The sequence below is a fragment of the Bicyclus anynana genome, chromosome 16 (assembly GCF_947172395.1).
Source record: "Bicyclus anynana chromosome 16, ilBicAnyn1.1, whole genome shotgun sequence".
Taxonomy (NCBI): domain Eukaryota; kingdom Metazoa; phylum Arthropoda; class Insecta; order Lepidoptera; family Nymphalidae; genus Bicyclus; species Bicyclus anynana.
Genome location: NC_069098.1, coordinates 13,857,168 through 13,878,805, shown reverse-complemented (window position 1 = coordinate 13,878,805; position 21,638 = coordinate 13,857,168). Strand labels below are relative to the sequence as shown.

At 37.2% G+C, this 21,638-nt stretch overlaps 2 protein-coding genes across 3 annotated transcripts in view; one reads left to right on the top strand and one right to left on the bottom strand.

Moving 5' to 3' along the window:
* LOC112054966 (uncharacterized) overlaps positions 1 to 21,570 on the top strand; it is a 42,183-nt gene extending 20,613 nt beyond the window's left edge. The window contains exons 2-5 of one of the 2 annotated variants that reach the window (XM_052886184.1): positions 12,072 to 12,171; positions 15,930 to 16,097; positions 18,694 to 18,823; positions 20,549 to 21,570. In XM_052886184.1, coding sequence (XP_052742144.1) covers positions 12,072 to 12,171; positions 15,930 to 16,097; positions 18,694 to 18,823; positions 20,549 to 20,646 — 496 coding nt within the window. In that variant the 3' untranslated portion in view covers positions 20,647 to 21,570. Of the gene's footprint in view, positions 1 to 12,071; positions 12,172 to 15,929; positions 16,098 to 18,693; positions 18,824 to 20,548 lie in introns of those variants that run through there. The other variant, XR_008251568.1, reaches the window with a different exon arrangement.
* The window catches only part of LOC112057155 (uncharacterized), a 228,179-nt gene that overhangs the window by 5,919 nt on the left and 200,622 nt on the right, over positions 1 to 21,638 (bottom strand). The gene's annotated exons all lie outside the window — the stretch shown is intronic.

Genomic DNA, 21,638 nt, shown 5'->3' with positions numbered 1-21,638 from the left:
GTTTCGTTCGTTATCAACCCATATTTGGCTCACTGCTGAGCTCGAGTCTCCTCTCAGAATGAGAGTGGTTAAGCCAATAGTCCACCACGCTGGCCCAATTGGGATTGACAGACTTCACACACGCAGAGAATTAAGAAAATTCTCTGGTATGCAGGTTTCCTCACGATGTTTTCCTTCACCGTTTGAGACATGTAATATTTAATTCGTAATCGAAATCAGCTGATGCCTATCTCCTTCGTGCAAAAAGTAAACTGTGGTTTCCCAAATATTATCAATATCTGTGCAAAATTTCATTAAAATCCAGTAGTTTTTGCGTGAAAGAGTAACAAACATGTTCTATATCCTCACAGACAAACATTTGCATTTGCAATACAATGAGACGCGCGGAGGGCGTCAGCCAAATTTGAGAGAACGACTGACAACAAAAAAACTGAAACTCAAAAACAACACAACACAAAACATTCCTACTAAAACAGTACGATTCCGACCACTTCGTACACTAATTCTTAATTAATTCACGTCACACTTCACTTAATTCAATTAACTTAAGTTAATTATCACAAACGTGATAACAGATTATTTCTTAACTCTACTTCAGCTCGGCATACTGTAATTCTTTGTGAATTCATGTTTGTTCACATATTTCATCACTCTTCTACCATATTTGTTCACTTTATATAATTATACATTTTTATCTACAACCAATCTTAAAACAAAGCCTATTTAGTTGCTTCTTTTAGACTTAGAGACTTTATTTACATGTAAACTAGCGGACGCCCGCGACTTCGTCCGCGTGGAAATCAATGTACATTTTCAAGCCCTATTTCACCACTTTAGAGGTTGAATTTTAAAAATTTTTGAATCACATTATATTTAATTTTTTTTTATGAACAAATTTTAAAACAATAACTCCAAAAATGAAGGACTTTCCATACAAACTTTCAACCCCTATTTCACCCCCTCCTTATTCTACTTTCGCAATAAAAAGTATCCTATAATCTTCTCCGTATTATGGTCTTAAACCGTGCCAAGTTTTATTTGAATTCAGCTTTCAGCTTTCAGCTTGATGCCCGGCAAAGAAAATCACAGACAGACAGATAGACAAAAAATAAAAAAAATAAAAAAAAAGATATAAAAATATAAAGAGATAAAAAAAAAAAAAGATTACCACACACCATCAGGCCATTGGCCAAAAAATACAATGGAAAATAATGTACGAACCAACGTGTGTCCAATGTTGGAGCCAATAGCCAAGCCGAATAGCCAATGACCTAAAGATTGTCCCAGTTAATGAATAGGGCAGAAAATGACGGTCATGAGAAAGTGGGTACGCGGTTACTTACCTGTGTCGTATCGTATTATATTAATAAATGAAATTTAACTTTATTATGTTAATGATAGGGTTGATTTTAGATTGATGACAAAATAATTGTATTATTGTAGTTAGTTGGAAACGAGTCAAATACGGCCCATTTCGTATTCAATTGACTTTCCAAAAAGTCATTTGGACTTCCATGATTACATATTGACTCGAATCCTAAAGTCTATAGTTCGATTCCCGACCCTATTGAATTATTATCATACAGTTCATTCACGTATGCTCAAATCAAATTAAGCTTCATTTATTACAAGTAGGTTTAGTATACAAACACTTGTGACTGTATGTAAAGACACTACCACTGGTACCTAAAGCCTTATTTTAGATCGTTTATATCATTCTCCAAACATTTATATATCTAGAAGAAGATACAGAATTTAAGAAGAATATATAAAATATAGAATAGAAGAATACAAGAATAGAAGTAGCATTTTTATAGTCTGGCAAGTTCGTTGATGACATTCCCCTGATATGCGGGCGACGAAGGGAAAGACTGAGAGGGTGTGAAATCGTGCGTGCGGGGAAGTGAGGTGTATCAGTCGTGGGTTTTTCATTCATCACTACACGCCCCCCGGCCCGCGCGGGCTATCGGCAGTGTTACGAACGGAGTTGCTAAGCTATAGAGATTAGCAGATCCATTATTACCATTATAAAATTTTTCTAGTCTATTTTTTTTTTTATTTATTTATTATTATACAAAAGTGTTACAATTAATAATGTGTACCTTAAGCTAAATCTTTACTAATATTAATACAGATGAATGTTTACATGTACAAATTACATATACAAATTATTTTTAACAGTACAGTAGCTAAATAGGAAGTAAATACATTTTTTATTGCAATATAAAGATGTGAAGATGTATATTAAAAATCATTCAGCGTATTTTTCAGAAAATTCTTACATTCCCTCCCTTACATTGAATGTGACGTCATTAATTTAGTGTGGAATGTTTTTTAACAATCCATGGCAGCGCTGATAAATGTCACCATATAGCACCGAAAGTAATGATCGCAGGTACCCTATTACTTCTACAATATTGCTTTACTATTCATCATTCTCAACCCATATTCGCCTCAATGCTGAGAGCGAGTTTCCTCTCAGGACGGATTGGTAGACTTCACATATTACGTAGAGAATTAAGAAAATTCTCAGATATGCAGGTTTCCTCACTATGATTTTCCTTCACCGTTTGAGACACGAGATATTTAATTACTTAAAATGCACAGAACTGAAAAGTTGGAGGTGCATGCCCCGGACCAGATTTGAATCTACGACCTCCAAAATTGGAGGCAGGGGTCATATCCATTGGGCTATCACGGCTCTCACTCGCTTTACTATAAGCATATTCGTAATTTATGTACAATTTAAAAATCTGTCATCATACCTGTTTGTACGTATAAAGCTCGCCCTAATCAAAACCCTTATGCACACCACTGAGTCTCAGTACTTACGTAACCAAACACGGCCTGTACTTACATGCTTACGTTTCTAGGTATGTAAGCAACACTGATGCCCGAGTGAATTGTGTAAAACCTATTCTTTGCACAATAATTACGATTTACATTTGAAACAGCTCACGTTACACTAACGTGTGTATATTATAAGTATTATATGACATGACAATTAATCTCTAATTGTTTGTAATGCACGCACATTGACGATCAATTATTCTCACGTTTCTGCAGCACCCACGACTATAACTGATCGTGTATTGGTTGCATGATGATTTATGAAACGTCTTAGCTGCCGTTTGCGCTGCAGAAACGTGAGAATAATTGACCGTCAATAGCTGACTTAACTTTTATTTTTTAATTATTTCTAACAAAAACAATACGGAAGTCGCCAAACGCTATAATTATGATGAAAAGTAATGAATAATGTAAAGTGAGATGATTTACAAGTTGATTTTCAAGATCAAGTCAAATTTAAATAATTATTTAAAAAAAAATACTACCGACTTAAAAACGAAACATACCCACGAAACTAAAATGGTAGGTAACAAACAAGTAATTAAAAAAAATAAAAAGTCTGACTCCTTTAACGTCTCACAGTCGTCGTGTCGTCGTGTCTCACCTATCTAAGAACACTCAGAACAAGACAAATCTAACGATATCTTAATTACGTAAATCCGTTCAGGGGTTTGGAAGATATGAGGTAATATAGAATATTACATACATACATACTTACATACATACATACATACATACATACTTACATACATACATACATACAAGATACGCGCAAAAACCATAACCGTGTATTTCTTGCTTCTTCTTCTGATAGTGCCATCTCCTATCGGAGGTCAGCAATCATTAAGACTTAAGCATTTTTTGCAGTCAGGTAAAAATAACATTATAATATTTTCTACCTATTGATCACTTTGAAGGAGGCGTTAAGCCAATGATCTATTAATTACAAGACTTTATGTTCATGTTTTTTTAGTAACCACTAAAATCAACACTTCATGGACCTGACAAAGACTACTATGTTCTTAGAAATATATTGTTTTCATATTATGTCGGGGAATAGTTAAGCCTACAAGTGTGTGTGTTATGTAAAGTCATATTAAATGATTAACGATTATGTTTATTAAGTAGAAACGTTGTACCGATTAGTTTATTTTTAAAAACAAGTCTTAGGTCATATGACCTATGTCTAGGCTATCGTCTAAATGTTGTTCAAGATTTATTCCTTCTATGGATATATGATGGTCGTTGCATAATTAAATAGCTAATTGAATAGATTAGATTTAGCCCTCATTCGCACGAGAGTTTTTTTTACCGGACGTTAAAAATTCGAAGCGCGAACGAGACGCCGAATTATGACTTTCACGTGAGTGAAAAACACGGAGCGATTGACGCGCGATGCAAATTTTATGAGGTGAGTGCCAAAACCATTTTTACCTAATTGCAAATAAATTAAACAACATAACGAAAAACAAAATGGCCATGTTCAAGATATATACCTAATTTACTATACAAAAAATTTTAATAAAAAAAATACAACCGACTTCAAAACCTAAAAACGTATCCACTAAACTAAAAAGTGAAAAATAACAACATAATATGTTCTACCTGCTGATCAGTATGAAGGCGGTGCTAAGCCGGTAATTAGTAGTTAATAAGTATGTATTAATTCAAGCCATGTGAGAATATCTTATAGATTTAGATTTTGCAGACAGTGTTGTTTCATGTGGTTCTGTCAGAAATGGCTTAAATTAAGACAACACCGGCTAAGCACCGCCTTCATACTGATCAGCAGGTAGAACATATTATGTTGTTATTTTTCACTTTTTAGTTTAGTGGATACGTTTTTAGGTTTTGAAGTCGGTTGTATTTTTTTTATTAAAATTTTTATTATTTTTCCATTTTTAGTGTAAAATTTCATCTCAAACGAATACATCAGACCCCTAATGACAGTCACAACCCATCTTGGTACAAAATTCTCAGCAATACAAATTAATCAAGCCCAAGCACAAGGTAGCTACCGTAAACCGTTAAGGGGTTCCCTTAATTGACCTTGGTCTGCATCATCAGACCCCGAGTAACAGACACAACTCATCTAGGTAGAAAGTTCTCAGCAATACGAATTAATCAAGGCCAAACATAAGGTAGTTACTGTAAACTGTTAAGGAGTTCCCTTAATTGTCCTTGGTCTTCATCACCAAACCCCTAAATGACAGTCACAACCTATCTATGTGGAAAGTTCTCATTAATACAAATTAATCAAGCCCAAACACAAGGTAACTGCTGTAAATCGCCGAGGAGTTCCCTCGTCTGTTTTATGGCTCCATCATCAGATCGATTTTAAACCTTCATAAAATTGTAGTGCTTAAAAGTACTAAATGGAAAAGTATACGAACACACTAGACACCAATACAACTTTCGAAAGTTCCCCTCAATTTCTCCAGGATTCCATCATCAGATCTTGACATGATGGCAATGGGACCAAATGGGGACTATACCGTTTCAAACAAAAAAAGAATTTTTGAAATCGGTCTTGGCGTCTTTGAGTAATCGGTGTACATACATAAAAAAAAAAAAAAAAAAAAAAAAAAAAAATACCGACCGAATTGAGAACCTCCTCCTTTTTGAAGTCGGTTAAAAACAAAAAATTAAGAAAATAAGTTTGCTTTTCCTGAGATTGAAAGCAAAATGTGAGCAAAACATGTATTTTTCAAAAAAATCGAGATAAGTTTTACAAATTGTGTATTTTGTATAGTCATAACGAAGCTAACACTTTGAAATATCATTTACCCAAATATCAGGCTCCTAACTTTTCCAGAATCTGAGATCCAGAATCATTTATAACCACCAAATTACATATTGCACACTCTTAAAACGTATAAGTTTTAATCCATACCATACAACACTTGAACTCTACACGTGTACTCTAGACTCTAGTAGATATTCGAATAATAATGACATATCATTTTGTAACAAAACATAATGACATTTTATACGTACGAGTAGGTATGTAATTCTGTTACAATCCCATGGTAACAACAAAATTACACGTGCACCTCAACTATTGTCTACTAAATGAAATGATGTGAAAACGTGTAACATCCACGATTGTGACAGACTATAATGTCATAGTTTAAAATTGTTACAGCTAGAAGTGAGATTGGCGTATATAATTTTTTTCAAGGAACAACGATTGCGCTCAAACCTCTGAAGTAAGTTTTAAATACCAAAATCCTATCCAAATCCTACTTGTTATTACGTAATATTTTTCATAGTCGCAGACACACAAACGTACTTTTTGACGTGACGTCTTATAATTCGATAGAGCCGGCTGCACACTCGCTCGCTCTAGGGATGCCAACTTTTTTTTACAAGAAATAAAGAAATAAATAAAGAAAGAAATAAAAAATAATATTCTGGTCTACAGTGGCTTGGATAAGGCTGTCGATCAGGGTATGCACTAGTAAGAAAATTAAGCAAACTGAAAAAATCTTTATTTTTTTATTAAGAAAACAACTCTTAGGGTATGCAGTACTTCAATACAATACATGTATGAAGTGCACGCCACTGCTGGTCTATGAAGATTATTAAACAGTATTTTAGAAAAACGAACATTTTCTTTTGAAAAATGCAACCATTCCATCAGTAATTTCTTATGGCGTTGTCACATTAACTATCGTCAGTAAACCGACTTTACAGACATCTGATTTTTTTAATTATTTATTTGAGTTATTAATCGCAAAAACGAGGCTATATAGGCTTTTGTTTAGTTTGTAAGATTCTTTCTTAGTCTAGAGATTTTTAGGTTAGATGTTTAATGAAAATTGAACTGAAGTGGCTAAGGCTAAAAAAGGCTATTATTATTATTATTATTATATTAACACCTGCTCTACACTGAACCACGTAAGATATGCACCGGCCCTTAGAATCATAATATTATCAATCGGATAGGCAAGTACATAATCCAGCATCGCTGCAATCCCGGCAGCCGACAGTTATATACCGTTATATAACACAACCTACATACACTATTGGGTATTACATAAATATCAGTGGCGAAGACTTAAATTTTCTCGTAGGTAACCCGTTCAGTTCAAATGGTTTTTTAGTATGAATGTGTTTTTGACTGAGTGCCTACGTTCAACTATGTATGCCGTAAAACGTATTTTACGTAAACAGATATTTCAAAGGTAACCCGATAGGAATCGGGTTGTTAGGAACCATCGCCCCTGATAAATATATCTTTGAATCTTGTACACGTAAGAAATTATAGGAAATTAATTTCCGTTCGGAGTAAATTGGTAACATAAACACAAACTATATAGGTAAATATATAAGATGTGGGTTTTCCACAGTTTTTCTTTTCTTTTATTATATGGTTATCGAATACCGTTAAATACAGTGTAAAGGAGACCATTCATTTTGGGCCCTTTTTGAAAGTGCCAGCCAACGAAAAAAAATGGCACGAATCGTTAGAACTAATCATTTGAAGTAATAGCTAATATGGCATAAAAGTTGTCAGGTGGCTCTGAACCAAATTATACAGGTTCGATGATTCGTTATTTCCATACATTTTGTCAACTTTTAAAAGTGCCCGCTAAGAAAAAAAAACTAGAAATACAATCTTTGTGCCATACTAACTATTGCTCCAAATGGGCAGTTCCAACGATACGTATCAGTTTTTTTTCTTGGCGGGCACTTTTGAAAATCGACAAAATGTATGAAATAACAAATCGTCGAACCTGTATAACTTGGTTCAGAGCCCTCCTACAACTTTAATGGCATATTAGCTATTGTTCCAAATGGCTAATTCTAACGAGTGGTGCTATTTTTTTTTTGTTGGCCGGCACTTTGAAAAAAGAGCCCAGAAATGTATGGCGCGTGAATGATCTCTTTTATTTATTAATTTTATACGCAGAATACTGTATATAGTATTTCTTGTTTTCCATAATATAACTTGTAACTTCCGTTGTAACGACCTCTACAATAACATTTTGAATAATGAAGCTTATACATGATAGGAATGGGGGTCTCTTCACACTTCACATGCTGCGAATATATTTCCATCCAAACGTGTCCGAAATAATTACACCTATAACTTGTTCTTTAGATTCTCTTAGTATTTGAATCAAAGAGAAGATATATTTTTATCAACAAAATCAATCTTGTGACGTCATCATTTGTAGGAAAACTGGACATGATTGATTTCCTTACTCTGGACTTAATAAACCAACAGCGTTTTCTAGAAAATTCATGTTACATATTATAGATTAAAGGCTAACTTGACTAAAGCATAGCCATTTTTCATAATAAATGTTGTTTTTATTAAAAAAAAAAGCGGAAGCTCGCGACTTCGTCCGCGTGGAATTTAGTTTTTCGCAAATTTAGCCAAAAGGTAGCCTATGTGTAAATCCCGGTTATTATCTATCTTCGTCTTAAATTTCAGCCAAATCAGTTCAGTAGTTCCGGCGTTAAAGATCCAAAACATCCAAAAATACATCGAAACAAATTTTCATCATTTTCATTCATACAAACTTTCGCGTTTATAATTTTAGTAGGATTACTACTTATTTTTCTTTAATAAAAAACTACCATCGGTGATGATGAAAGAAACTAAATTACTTTTTATTATCATCGCTTATAGTTGACGAAGTAAAAAGGTAGGGATAATTATTAAAAATCATGAAAAAAGTAACGTAACGAAATATCACACTTCATTGAGTGAGGACTATAACGTATATAATATTATAAAGCTTAAGAGTTTGTTTGTTTGTTTGATGGAACGGGAACCACGCGGGTAAAACCGCGCGGCGTCAGCTAGTAACGTATAAGTGTGTACTATCCCTTGATCGGTAGTTATGTCAGTTTTGAATTGCGGTTACGCTTCTATTACGGTAGCTATTGGATAATTGTTGCCAATGACAATTGTGAGTTGAGTATGCAGTTACCGGGAAGGCGATGAGGTTGATGAGATGCTTATTATCTTAGATCTATGTGTGTGTTAATAAATAATGTAGACAGCAGCGGCGAAGAGGCTATACAAGCCGATTACTGCCGGGTTACCTTTAAATACCCATACATTTATATTCATTGTTGTAGTGAATATATATTTTTTTATAATTATGTATGTATTTATGTATGAGGAACAGGAGTTTGGAGGAGTTGTGGTGTGTTATGAATTTAATTTTCTTTGGTACTGCTTTTCTTTATCAAAATTCCATTCTTCTCTACTGGTAGACAGTGGCGTAACTGCAAGGAGCGTCCCATGCTCTGCTACCAGGAACCACGCACAATTACACTACAATCGCGGTCCCTGATATCTGATGTCACCAGGAAGGATATCGGGGGCGCCCGGACAAAATACCCCTACTAGAATAGCCCTCTAAGCCTAGTCTCCCAGGAGACGCCCTTATAGAGTTGTTCTGCCCACATCTTTTTGCCTTCGGGCCCCATCAGGCGATGTTTCTGTGCTCGCCCAAACACCCCTGGTCACGCCGCGGAGGTCCCATTAAGGAGCCTACGGCACTTTCACAATCAAAAACCAATGAAAAACCGACAGATAAGCAACATTGCGACGTTGTTGCTAACAGTGGCATTCATAGACGTTGCAGGGTGACCCCCAGTGGACCATTCATCCGCTGAGTGTCGAATTCTCATACACATAGAGTGTACATTCGAAACTCGGCGGAAAAACGATTCCCTGGTGGCACCCCCACAACATCTATGAATTCCACTGTAAGTCTGCAATTTCGTCTATGTCGAAGGTTCATTACCAATAATCATTTTACTGAACTGTCGAAGACTACCAAAAAGATTAGATACGAAAACAATACCGGTTCAATAAAACATCCCCGCTTATCGTCACTGGCCGCCATTACAAGATACAAAGAACAGAGGATGCGTCCTTCCTTCCGATAACGATATCACTATTATTTATTTATGTATATTATGGAAAGTTACTATTGTTTATTGAACAGTATTTATCTACTCTTAAATCGTAAAATTAACATGCATTTCCAAAATTAGATATATTTTTTTTCAGAGGTCATATCCATTGCCAATTATCCTTGTGAATTAATGTCGGTAAATGTCCATTTTTTTTCTCGATGCAAGATACTAGTGTTCTAATAATACCTTGTAAGGTTAGATATTGTGTTTAGATCAAATAGGCGAATTATAATCGAGAAACAATGATATTTTACACTAGAGATAGGGCCCTAGCCCTATCCTAGCCCTAGTTGCCCTAGTGGCAACAAAACTGAGGCGGACAAATGTGCATAATTGTCTTAATTTCATTTAGTCGCATATTAAACAACAAAAGTTATTTAACCACCAATAGTGTCTAAAATATCAAGTTGTGTATTCAGGAAGTGTAAAAACTATAAGTATATACATAGATATATAATGTAAGTTAACACAAAATTGTGCATGTGTGCGCTCAGTGGAGTAGTTATATTAGGATCACTATTGCGGTGATTTTGTTGTCACGTAACATATCTATAGTATAAAATGATCATTGTCGAGAAACTAATAACCGCCTTCCGGTCAGTCTGCTTCTACGAAATGTTTAGTTCATTTATACTTAAACAATTATTCATAGTTCATATACACTGTACGTCTGTACTGTCGTACTTGGAATGTCTCGTGCTGTCTACGTTCTAGAACAAATCATCATTCACTCGTTATCACGAACGTCTGTGTGCGCTCATTATGTGCCCGGGAACAATGGCTCGACTAATGTGATCGTTATTTATCATTAATTTCCATGAACTGTACAAATATACCTTATTATCTAAAATTAGTGGTACAAAGTAAACACTCGCTGACTTAGTAACTAGTTAGGGGTATATAAATAAGAGCCGTGATAGCCCAGTTTATATGACCTCTGCCTCCGTTTCCGGAGGGTGTGGGTTCGAATCCGGTCCGGGGCATGCACCTTCAACTTTTCAGTTGTGTGCATTTTAAGAAATTAAATATCACGTGTCTCAAACGGTGAAGGAAAACATCGCGAGGAAACCTGCATACTAGAGAATTTTCTGAATTCTCTGCGTGTGTGAAGTCTGCCAATCCGTACCTATTGGGCCAGCATGGTGGACTATTGGCCTAACCCCTCTCACTCTGAGAGGAGACTCGAGCTCAGCAGTGAGCCGAATATGGGTTAATGCATCATCAATATAAATAAGAAAGGTAATTTTCAAACGAGAAGAAATCTTATTAAATTTTTGCTTCCAAGAGCTAGGTAGCGCTTGTCTCAAATCAAGCTTAATGATTTATACGCTAATGTTTTTTTTTGTGGTGAGTAAGTGCCGATGGCTCCATGTGGGACCACTACGGCGTCACCGGGGGGTTTGGGCGAGCACAGAAGCATCGCCTGATGAGACCCGAAGGCTGAAATAAAGACAGAGGACGGACCGACTCTCTAAGGGCGTCTCCTATGAGACTCGGACCTCGGCTTAGAGGGCCATTCGGGAGGGAGTAACCGTGACCTCTCGTGACTTAAATATTCACGTTGATAAGATACAAAAATAACATTAAACCACTGGATGTATCGATTTTTGGACGTATAGTTCGTTCGTTAGACTCTATGGTAGAGCTGAGTTAACTATAGGTTATTTTACTTATTCACTATATTTTTTCTTACCCTTACCTTATCAGCCGATAGACGTCCACTGCTAGATATAGGCCTCTTGCATGGACCTCCAAGCACAACGATCTCGAGCCGCCAGCATCCAGCGGCTCCCTGCAACCCGCTTGATACCCTCGGTCCACCTAGTGAAGGTCGACCAACACTGCGCTTTCCGTTGCGGGGTTGGGACCCCAGCATCCATCGGCTCTTCGAACTATGTGGCCTGCCCATTGCCACTTCAGCTTCGCGACTCGCTGAGCTATGTCAGTGACTTGGTTCGTTTGCGGATCTTCTCATTCCTGATTCGATCACGCAAAGAAATTCCAAGTATAGCTCGCTCCATCGCCCGCTGAGTGACTTTCAGCCTTCTAATAAGGCCCTTAGTCAGCGACCAAGTCTTGGGTCCTATATTTTTCAACCAAAGAAAAACCGTAATATCTACTATACAAAAATAAGATGTAAATTATAGTAAAATAATTTTTTTTTTCCAAAAAGAGTTCTGAATTCTTACTTCATCTAGTCATTCACCAACCGTCTAGCATTGATACAAATAGAATCATACAAAAAGTTGCAACAATTTCGTTTTAATATTTTTCAGAGATAAAATATGCAGTCACGTCGAGATCCCCATACTAACAAGATGCTGCTTCTGCTTGCCCTTGAGAAAGGGCCTCATCGCCTTCGCTTACGTCAATTTAGTAAGTATTATTTAATTGCAATATGTTACTTATATCAACATCAATCACAAATGAGACATCAAGCGAGTCGCGGGTATTCGCTGGATGCAGGTGGCTCAGAATCGTGATGTTTGGTAGTACCTACAAAAGCCCTATGTCCTGCAGTTGGACGTCCATCGGCTGATATGATGAGGTATATGAAAAGTTCTCAGATAATTGCTAAACAATAAAAGGCCTCATCATCAATAGTCAATAATTAATTATTTCAATTAGGCTTAGTTTACAAGCACTTTCATAACGTCAGGTAAATCATCATTGTTATCAGCCTAACTAAATTATATGGGTCATTTAGTTAGGCTGATAATAATGATAATTCATAGACACGGGTGTATGAGAGCCGTGATATCCCTAGAGGGCGTAGGTTCGAATCCGAATCTAACTTATCAGTTATGTGCATTTTAAGAAATTAAATATCACGTGTCACAAACTGTGAAGGAAAAACATCGTGTGGAAACCTGCATACCATAATTTTTTCAATTCTCTACGTGTGTGAAGTCTGCTGATCCGCATTGGGCCGGCATAGTGGACATAGCCTCTCGTTTTAAAAGGAGACTCGTGCTCAACAGCGAGCCATATATGGATTGCTAATGATGATACGGGCCAGACTTCCCTTATATTTTGAGAACGGGTACTATAGGGCCCAGTGGTGTTAATATTCGATCTGATGAATAGAAAATAGACAAAATCTCCTCCAATGGCGGAGGAGTTGTCCCAGCTCCATCTCTTTCGTACCAACGCAATGTAAAAGATAGCGTTATTTACTAGACGGAGGTCCTGGGTTCGATGGCCCGGCTGGGCCAATTGAGGTTTTCTTATTTGGTCCAGGTCTGGCTGGTGGGAGGCTTCAGCCGTGGCTAGCTACCACCCTACCGGCAAAGACGTACCGCCAAGCGATTTAGCGTTCCGATACGTCCGGTATGATGTGTAGAAACCGAAAGGGGTGTGGATTTTCATCCTCCTCCTAACAAGTTAGCCCGCTTCCATCTTAGATTGCATCATCACTTACCATCAGGTGAGATTGTAGTCAAGGGATAACTTGTAAAGAATAAAAAAAAGAGCCAGCGAGCCTTTTTAAAAAAATCATACAGCACAAAAATAGTTTTTATGGTAGTGGCTTGATTATATTAACAAGGATGTCCTGGGTTTGATGGACGTCACACATTTGTTTGCTTAGCGAATTCTATTCTTGATTTACTGTTTTACTTTCTAAAAGGAAAGTAGGAATGTATATTTATTAGCAATACCTGTTGAATTCGTATGTTTTCAAAATCCTGTCATACATAACGGGACCTTTTTAAGATATTAAAAACCGCGGGGCAAAATACCTACTTATTAGCTGTTTATTTTACATCATCATTATTATCAACCCATATTCGGCTCACCGTTGAGCTCGAGTCTTAGGGGTTAGGCCAATAGTCCACCACGCTGTCCCAACTGGATTGGCAGACTTAACACACATCCAGAGAATTAAGAAAATACTCAGGTATGCATGTCTCCTCACGATGTTTTTCCTTCACCGTTTGAGACACGTGAATTATCATACCGAAAGATAAATCGCCATTAACTATTTTTTCTTTTTCTTTCATTGGGATGAAAGAGATGGAAAAACTCCGCCGCCATTGGACGATTGGTCTATTTCTTCACTTGATCGCATGCTAGCAACACTGGCCTGGATGTTTCTACAACAACATAAAGGCAGTCAAAGCAGGCCGCAAATATTTTCTAAATCGAACCCAGGACCTTACGGTAGTAAGCCAACGTACAACGCCAGGGAGGTAGTTCAAAAAACTCCTACATTGGTGTGAAGGCACTGTTATAGCTTGGCTAGTTCGTTCGTAACTTTCCAATGGTCCACCCGGGCCGGGGAGCGTGTAACGATGAATGAAAAACCCACGACTGATGCACCACACTTCCCCGCGCGCACGATTTCACACCCGCGCAGTCTTTCCCCCCGTCGCCCGCATATCATGGGAGTGTCATCAACAAACTTGCCAGACAGTCACTCTTTGTTATTGAACTGGTTAATGTCACAGAATAGGTACATAATAGAAAAAGTTAATGCCTTATATTCACCTTGTTTTTCGCTTGAGTCATTAACCCACATGCAATTGTCACTATAATTGTAAAGATTCCTATAAATAACAATGAGGCAGTATAATATGCTTACATCAATTAGATAGTAGGTATTTGCTCATGACACATTCAGCAAATACCTATTTAAGTTTACGTCTATCTAGTTAATTACATTATATGTAATTAGTTTGCTTATAAAAAGTGCAAAATCAAATGCTATTAATATAGATAATACGAACAATAGGTGTAGGGTACACCTATTTTAAATTATGAACTTAAAATGAGCTAGCTGAGAATAAAAGGCTTAATGTAGGCTATGAAATAAATAATGATATACACTTACACATATACATAACAATACACATAAATATGAAGATACACGGTCTTTCAGTCAGGGTACAAAACAAGACACTAAGATTTCTAAACTCTTATTAAGTCAGTCACTGATGATCAAGTAAGCTCACATGCTTGCAACGCTAACGACTTGACATTTGATAAAACTGATCGTGTGTTGGTCGCGCTGTGCTTGACATCATGCAGATCGCGTCCAAGACGATTATGATTATCGGATGTCAAGCCGTTAGCACTGCAGGCATAATAGTTTATTGGATAGTTAGTGGCTAGAAATAAAGACACTTCACTGCTGAAAATAGGCCTCTCTTATGGTCTTCCAAACAACACGGTTTTGAGGCGCCTCATTGCAACGATACGACTCGAAGAGCTACGTCGGTAACTTTGGTTTTTCTGATTCGATCGATCACGTACGCAGAGATATAGAGAGTGAATAGCTCGCTCGATCTTATTCATTATAGTAATATAGTAATAAAATCTTATTTTAATGATAATAATAAACAACGCATCTGCGTGGGTAAAGTCATCAAGGTAATACGTACTACATCTATTTTAACAATTATATAACAAACCGGTTCAGTTTAGAACACAGCGCATTTGACCGCGAATCATCCGAGCATCTCATATTTTGTTTGCTCACCGACCTTGTACTGTAATTATGATTTCCTCAGTGAAACCTGCAACGCTGTATTGAAATGTCTTTATTTTTGATGCAACTTTCATAAAAACCCATATTGTCTGAAGAGTTCAGTCCTGGAACTCCGAAGATTTTCGTCTGATTGAATCTATATTCAACTCTGCCTCGTTGATCGAAGGGTCAACCAATTAGGCAGCATGACGGTATTTCCTACGAACAGCTCGTTTATCAGACCTAATACTAATATTATAGCTGAAGAGTTTGTTTGTTTGTTTGGTTGAATGCTGTAATCTCAGGAATGAGGTCCGATTTGAAAAATTCTTTTAGTGTTAGATAACCCATTTATCAAGGAAGGCTATAGGCTATATATTATTCCCGTATTCCTACGGTAACGGGAACCAAGCGGGTAAAAACGCGTCTTGTTGGTAGATATACCTACACGAAAATTACCTACTAACTCATTATCATTAATATCTGATGGTGGTAATCCAAACCACATTGGAGCAGCGTGGTGGATTTAAGCTCCATATGCCCTCTCCTACAAGGCTAATTATACAGCGAGATACATAATAGGCCCACTGCCCTAATTACGTAATTCACCTGCACCCTTCGTCTAGTGTCAGTATAGAAGTATAAAGAGTTATATCTTCAATTCCAGGTGCTAACAGTGGTGGTGACATGTCTCCTGTCGATGTACATCTCCTACATGCGCCACGCGGACACGCAGCTGACGGACGTGTCGGAGTACCCGCGCCTCATCGCCGACACCACCGCGCTCGTGCTGGAGGTCTGCATGACCGTCGTCTTCATTGTGGCTTTGCATAAGGTGAGTGTCACTTCTCCGTCCTTGACGTGGTGATGCATGTACATCACATGCGCCACGCGGACACGCAGCTGACGGACGTGTCGGAGTACCCGCGCCTCATCGCCGACACCACCGCGCTCGTGCTGGAGGTCTGCATGACCGTCGTCTTCATTGTGGCTTTGCATTTGGTGAGTGTCACTTCTCCGTCCTTGACGTGGTGATGCATGTACATCACATGCGCCACGCGGACACGCAGCTGACGGACGTGTCGGAGTACCCGCGCCTCATCGCCGACACCACCGCGCTCGTGCTGGAGGTCTGCATGACCGTCGTCTTCATTGTGGCTTTGCATTTGGTGAGTGTCACTTCTCCGTCCTTGACGTGGTGATGCATGTACATCACATGCGCCACGCGGACACGCAGCTGACGGACGTGTCGGAGTACCCGCGCCTCATCGCCGACACCACCGCGCTCGTGCTGGAGGTCTGCATGACCGTCGTCTTCATTGTGGCTTTGCATTTGGTGAGTGTCACTTCTCCGTCCTTGACGTGGTGATGCATGTACATCACATGCGCCACGCGGACACGCAGCTGACAGACGTGTTGGAGTACCCGCGCCTCATCGCCGACACCACCGCGCTCGTGCTGGAGGTCTGCATGACCGTCGTCTTCATTGTGGCTTTGCATTTGGTGAGTGTCACTTCTCCGTCCTTGACGTGGTGATGCATGTACATCACATGCGCCACGCGGACACGCAGCTGACGGACGTGTCGGAGTACCCGCGCCTCATCGCCGACACCACCGCGCTCGTGCTGGAGGTCTGCATGACCGTCGTCTTCATTGTGGCTTTGCATTTGGTGAGTATCACTTCTCCGTCCTTGACGTGGTGGATCATAATCTGATACAAGCGCTACGCTGACAGACCTGTGGGAGTACCTGCACCTCATTTTGTACAATTTGCACGTACAGTGCATGCCCTAGCAGGGCCGGCCTGTCCATACGGCGAACGAAGCAGTCGCTCCAGGCGCCATATCTTAGAGAGCGCCTAAATGATAATCCTTCTCAACCGTAGACGGTACTGCGCCTGATATTCAATTGGTCACCCCAGAGTATGGTTGAGATCTTCGCGTTCCATTCTTACTTTACACTCATAATTTGGTATAGGCACAATCTTTACTCTGGTATCTACATATCATTAGGAACAAACAGGAGAGGCGCTATAATTGGATCTCGCTCCATTTTAAAATTTACTTCGGGCCGGCGTTGAGCTTAAGTTACAACCCTTGTGAATGCCACTGGTCGTGGTGGTGTCAGTACATCTAATACGTGAACTAAAACTCAAGAAGTACTTGACCGATTTAAAAAAAATAATTACCAATAGAAAGCTACATTATCAGTTAGTAATATAGGTTATATTTTATTCGCATATACCTAAGGAATTGATAACTACGCGGATGAAACCGCGAAAGTTCTACTAGTACCTAATAAAATCACACCAGGACAGTTACCACAGTCTTTACTTAGGTCATCCATCGAAATAGGTGATCTAACACGTAATTTCCAAACCTCTTTGCTGACACTAATCATTTAAGAAACGTGCTAATGTAAACTTTAAACGGAATAGTATGTTTCTAAATAATTAGACTCTAAACCTTTTTGCAACCAGCAAAACCGATTTGATGAGTTGTTGAAAAAAATATTTAAATTAAAACGTATTGACCTGAAAAAATAAAAGACTTCGCACGTTAAGTAGATCAAAGTGAAGCCTAGTTTGTCGATCTGCTCATTTTCCGGTTCATTAGTCACGAAAAATAATGAATGGAAACCACCGAGAGAAGAAAGTTTCTTATCAAGTGTTTACCTGACTTCATTAAAAATGTTAATCTGAATCTACATATTTTTTGTTTGCTTCTTGGACCCAGTGAAGCGATGTGCCTAATGAAGGTTTAGACTCCTACAGATTCGTCCGAATAAATTGTCCATGACATCTACATTATAATCGGTGCACAAAACAAATATTAACTCATAAAGCGAGCGATAGCCAGACATTTCTATACTAATATTATAAAGAGGAAAGACTTGATTGTCTGTTTGTATGTTTGTTTACATAAAAACAGACAAATGAATAGGGTCCGAAACTACTGAACCGATTTGAAAAAATTTTTCACTGTTGGGAAGCTACATACTAATATTATTTCATGCGCAAAAGTTTGTATGGATGTTTGAATGTATGTTTGGATGTTTGTTACTCTTTATCGCTGCTACTACTGAAGCGATTTAGCTGAAATTTGGAATGGAAATAGATTTTACTCTGGATTAATACATAGGACGAAAATGATGATTTTGATGATATGAATGTTTGTTACTCACGCCTCGACTACTTAACCGAATTAGCTGAAATTTGGTATTGAGATATATTATAGCCTGGATTAACACATAGGCTACCATATACCTATTCATGGTTTCAGAGGGATTTGTGAAATACTAAATTCCACGCGGAAGAAGTCGCGAACTCCTGCTAGTAAGCTATATTCCACTTGGAAACTATACGAGTAATTAGTCTGTCGAAAATTTTATTCCAGACTTTGTTTAAAATGTTTTTTCTTATCAAATTCCAGAAACGCGTACTTCTCATGAAGGTATACCTGTACTTCGAGATCGTGTTCTCCATCATCGGCTTCGTGTACAGCGTCGCCTTCCTCACCAGGGAGACGGCTAGCGAACTGTTCCTCGTACTTTTCCAACTGAGTAAGTTCTGCCCCTGCATGCTGCGAAGTTTTCTTTTTTTATTATTTAAAAAGAATATTTGCCATATTTTTTTAATATGACCAATATTCCCATTCCCCTCCAACTAGTCGCGAAGACTGTGCTAGGAGTGGGTACGACAATAGACCAACTGGGCGGGGATCGAACCACCACCTTGGTGATGAGTTCGACCGCTCTTACCGTTAGACAAGAATCTTAGAAACGACCTTCATCGCCTTGAAACTGATCAGCAGATATAATATGTTTACCTGCTGATCAATAGGTAGGTTCATCATATTATCAGTACATCTTATAAAGGTTAAGGATATGATGTTATTTTTCGCTTTTTAGTTTAGTCTTAGTCAGTATACGTTTTATGTTTTTGAAGTCGGTCGTATTTTTATTATTAATTTTTTTTACGTTATACGTACGTTAAAAATATAATACGAGGAGATTGCCTAACCTGGCCAACCATTATTTAACCATTATTAACTATTATTAAAATGATAGTTTGGTAAAGAGTTTTTGAGGCAATCTACTCGCAGCATATTTTTAACATCCTAATTTTGATATAATTTTCATGGGTGGAGGTTTCTAATTGTCTAAGATCCGTATTAGAAACGAACTTTACCCATCTGTTTAATGGATGAAAGTGTTTTGCAACATGGCGGCAGTTGCGACTTAACTAGTACGTTACTTCCAGTTATGGCCATCAGGTTTGAATGATTTTTTTGTGATTTGGCTGAAATTTGGAAAGCAAATAGATTTTACTCTGGATTAACACATTAGCTTCTTTTCATCCCAAATCAATGCTGACCAATCTTAGCCATTCCTCCAGACTAGTGGCTTTAATGATGAATATGGATAAAACCAAAATCAATGTTTGTAATGTATATTTGTTCCTCTTTTGCTCTGCGGCTACTGAAGCGATTTAGCTGAAATTTGGAATGAAAATAGGTTTAATTCTGGATTAACACATAGGCTACTTTACATTCCGGAATAATCCATGGTTCCCGCGGGATTTTAATTCGGGTGAAATACCGAATTCCACGCGGATGAAATCGTGGACGTCTATTAGTGTTATGCTTAGACCATTAAAAAGAATGGACCTGTTTCGCACCCAAATTCAACAACAAAAAAGTCTGTCGTTTTTTGAGGGGGACGAGGTAAACTTGAACATAGAAAACATTTAACATCATTAAGTATATTCTGTGTCCATACAATACACACAACTATATAATTGACTCGCAATACACACACGCGTAATTTTTACACAAACTAACACATCGCTTAGACTATCAAAAGAATATATATAAAGAATGTTCGATTACTTGATCGATTTTTTGCTGTTCCGTCAAAAGAATCGATTCTTTTTAGAAATTGTTTTTATTACAAATTTGATAAAATTATGGTAGAAATACTTACAAATGAAACGTTACTCCATTTTTTACCAAACTACACGTTTTTGGCCGTTTGTTATGCCATTCAACTACACAAACCGGCATTTTTAGAAAGCTCTTTACACGACGAAAACAATTACAACAATGAGACATCGATTCTATAGCAACAGTTTTTATAAACGCGTTAGATCATTGATCAAATATGATCCCGTTACCCCGTCAAAGATCAAATATGATCTTTGACGGGGTAACGGTTTACAAGGCAGGTCCTTTCTTTTTAATGATCTAAGGTGTTATGTAATTCGAAATATTTTATTTTCGTTTCCAGTGGTACAAGTGTACCTGGTCATCCTCATCTGGAGCTCGATAGTGAAGATGGAGCGAGACGGCACAGTCAAGTACACGCGAGAGCAGGACGCCGCATAGCATTAGACAAAACTATAGGTTACACTAGCTTTATGCATTATTTCTATAAGTTAATTTAGTTACCGTAATATATACAGATATTAATTTTATTTAATACAATATTTATTTAAAAATCAATTTAAAGGCAAAAAGTTACGACAATCTGACATCTTCGGAATGAGTGCCTTTATATTACATATTATTAAGTAATAAAATATATTAAGCTTTATTTTAAATATTATAAAAAATATATAAGTACTTGTCAATCAAAAAGAGTAAGAGAGGAGAGGAGATTATATTATACAATGTACAAACTAGAGATTTTCAAAATATGCTAATATTTAGGATTTGACTGATGGCATAATTGTTACATAATATAATATTTTGTGGAACACAGTTTTTTCAAGAATGCTGTATTTTTATAGTAATTTACCAATTTAGAACCATTTATTTAGGAGAACACTTATTTAAAGTTATTATACATAATTAAGTGTTTTACTAATCATCATTCAAATGTTTTCGAGCACAGTTTTCAGTACATCGAAATATCTGTTTGACGGATATTGATGGAGAAATTACTGGTTTCAACTATGCATTAGGATTTGAAAATAACTTCATTGTTGTAGCTCGTCTAGATATAAAAAAATCAAATGTGATAACAGTACTGATTTTAGGCAGTTATTAGTAAAAATATTAAAATATTTATTGTAAAAAATTAACCATACATTTGTATTTATAGTATAGTTATATTTGCTGAGTACTACAATAATTTAAAGTAAACATTAAATATTTTAAAGTCGTTTTAAAATAGTATTGAGATATTTTTGTAAATATATATTAACTAAGCAATAAATATACTGTCTTATTTTGTTAAATAATCAATTTTTAAAATATATATATAGAATTGAAATACAATACGCCAAATAAAATAATATTTTTACAAAGTTTTTAATTTCATTATTGATTTACTGGTTTTTTGATTTTGGTTTTAGTTGTCTATTATATACTGATTC